Consider the following 1,683-nt stretch of genomic DNA (forward strand, 5'->3'; position numbering starts at 1 on the left):
ATCCACTACTTTGGTCTCCTTAAGTGTTCAGGCAAGTGTTGAAGAACGACAGTGGCTGTCATTTTTCCTTTATGGATGAATTCAGTGACACACCTTTGCTTCACATGCACTTCCATGTCAGACGCCATTCTGTCAGACTGCCCCTCTGCTGCCATCTGTCACACGGCAACAACGCGTATCTGGATATTGGTGGAAAGATTCAACCTCCACTGCCATACCACTGACATTAGCCTTTGACATTGTGAGCCAACAGAATAACATAGGAGGCGTTACTTGTGGAGGACCCCTTGTAAATATAAATATACAAAATATAACCCATTACCACATATTTTTTGCCTTTTATCAACCAAGAGAAATTACTTGCATTTGTACTCAAATAGTCAAGTATACTTAAGCATAAATTAATATAAAAGAATATATAAAAATACCTTGAAGGAGTAGAGCCTGTATGTAGTACAGTTTTCCCTGTGGTGTCCATTCTCTGAATCACTAAGTGATCTAACACCATCTTTTTCTTGGCTCTTTCAAGAATATCTTCTTCTACTGATCCTTTTGTGACTAGTCGATAAATATTAACCTATGTATATTATAATAAAGGCTTTATTTATATGCTCACAAATTACATAAGACGACAATATTCAGATAAAATTAACATAAAGAAATTAAAAAAACTCACAACACAAAATACCTTGGAACAACAACAGGGAGAAATTTTAGCCTGAACTACAAATCTTCTAAATATTACTGAACTAGTATTTCTCATATGAAACCATTCAATCATGTTATCATGGTTTCTACATAAAGTTCCTATAAAAATAAAATTAAGAAATGTATTCTTATAACTCTCCTCTTAAACTTCAATGATTATGCACAAGCACAGTAACAAGTGCCAATGTTATTACTTGAAGTCTTCTGCAAGAAACAAAACCCAAAGAGATCTACTGAAATAGAAACACTAAATAATTAATATTAAGAGCACGTGCCATAAATATAGCAATTATTCTCTAGAATGACATGAGCCAATGAACATGGGACAGGCCCAGAACAATTCCCTCTACCCATCCATATATTGTAGCTACCACACCATCTGTCCGTATAGGGAGATTTTTTTTTAAGACTTCAAAAGGTGCATTATTAACGTTTTTAGACATACCTAGTGAGTATTAGTTATTCTCAAAATACACAAAGCCTACAAAGGCCTAGACAAACAGCTTACGGCTACGCTGTGTGAAACCCTCATTCAGGTTTGGAGTTTATAAGAAAAATGTGCATACCTGTTTCTTTTGTCCAATCCTATGAGCTCTAGCCTGCGCTTGCAGATCATTTTGTGGATTCCAGTCAGAATCAAATATAACTACAGTGTCAGCAGATGCCAAGTTTATACCTAATCCTCCAGCTCTGGTAGACAGCAAAAAGCAGAAATCCTGAAATCATAAAGTAAGAAATAGCTTTATATACGTATTAGTTACAATAAACTTCAAGGAACCAGTATATGCAGTGGAACATACTATCAACTCATACACTATCAAATAGATGTTCCATAGGTGAAGCTTCTTTAAGTATAAAGCAAACTGATCTGTTTCTCTTGTGAACGGTTATCAATTTCGCCATTATAGTGGAATTCCAAGGTCACAGTCTGAACCAACGGGTGAGCTACCGGAGTACGAGTGCCTGGAGTGGCCG

General features: G+C 36.1%; 1 protein-coding gene across 1 annotated transcript in view; it reads right to left on the bottom strand.

Moving 5' to 3' along the window:
* Positions 1 to 1,683, bottom strand: part of LOC104915539 (chromodomain-helicase-DNA-binding protein 1-like) — a 20,163-nt gene that overhangs the window by 16,251 nt on the left and 2,229 nt on the right. Inside the window, exons 3-4 of the mRNA XM_019610844.2 lie at positions 1,275 to 1,424; positions 429 to 577 (exon numbers count right to left, since the gene is read on the bottom strand). Of these exons, the coding sequence (XP_019466389.1) occupies positions 429 to 577; positions 1,275 to 1,424 (299 nt within the window). The remainder of the gene's footprint in view (positions 1 to 428; positions 578 to 1,274; positions 1,425 to 1,683) is intronic.

The sequence above is a fragment of the Meleagris gallopavo genome, assembly GCF_000146605.3.
Source record: "Meleagris gallopavo isolate NT-WF06-2002-E0010 breed Aviagen turkey brand Nicholas breeding stock chromosome 22 unlocalized genomic scaffold, Turkey_5.1 Chr22_random_7180001956769, whole genome shotgun sequence".
Classification (NCBI taxonomy): Eukaryota; Metazoa; Chordata; class Aves; order Galliformes; family Phasianidae; genus Meleagris; species Meleagris gallopavo.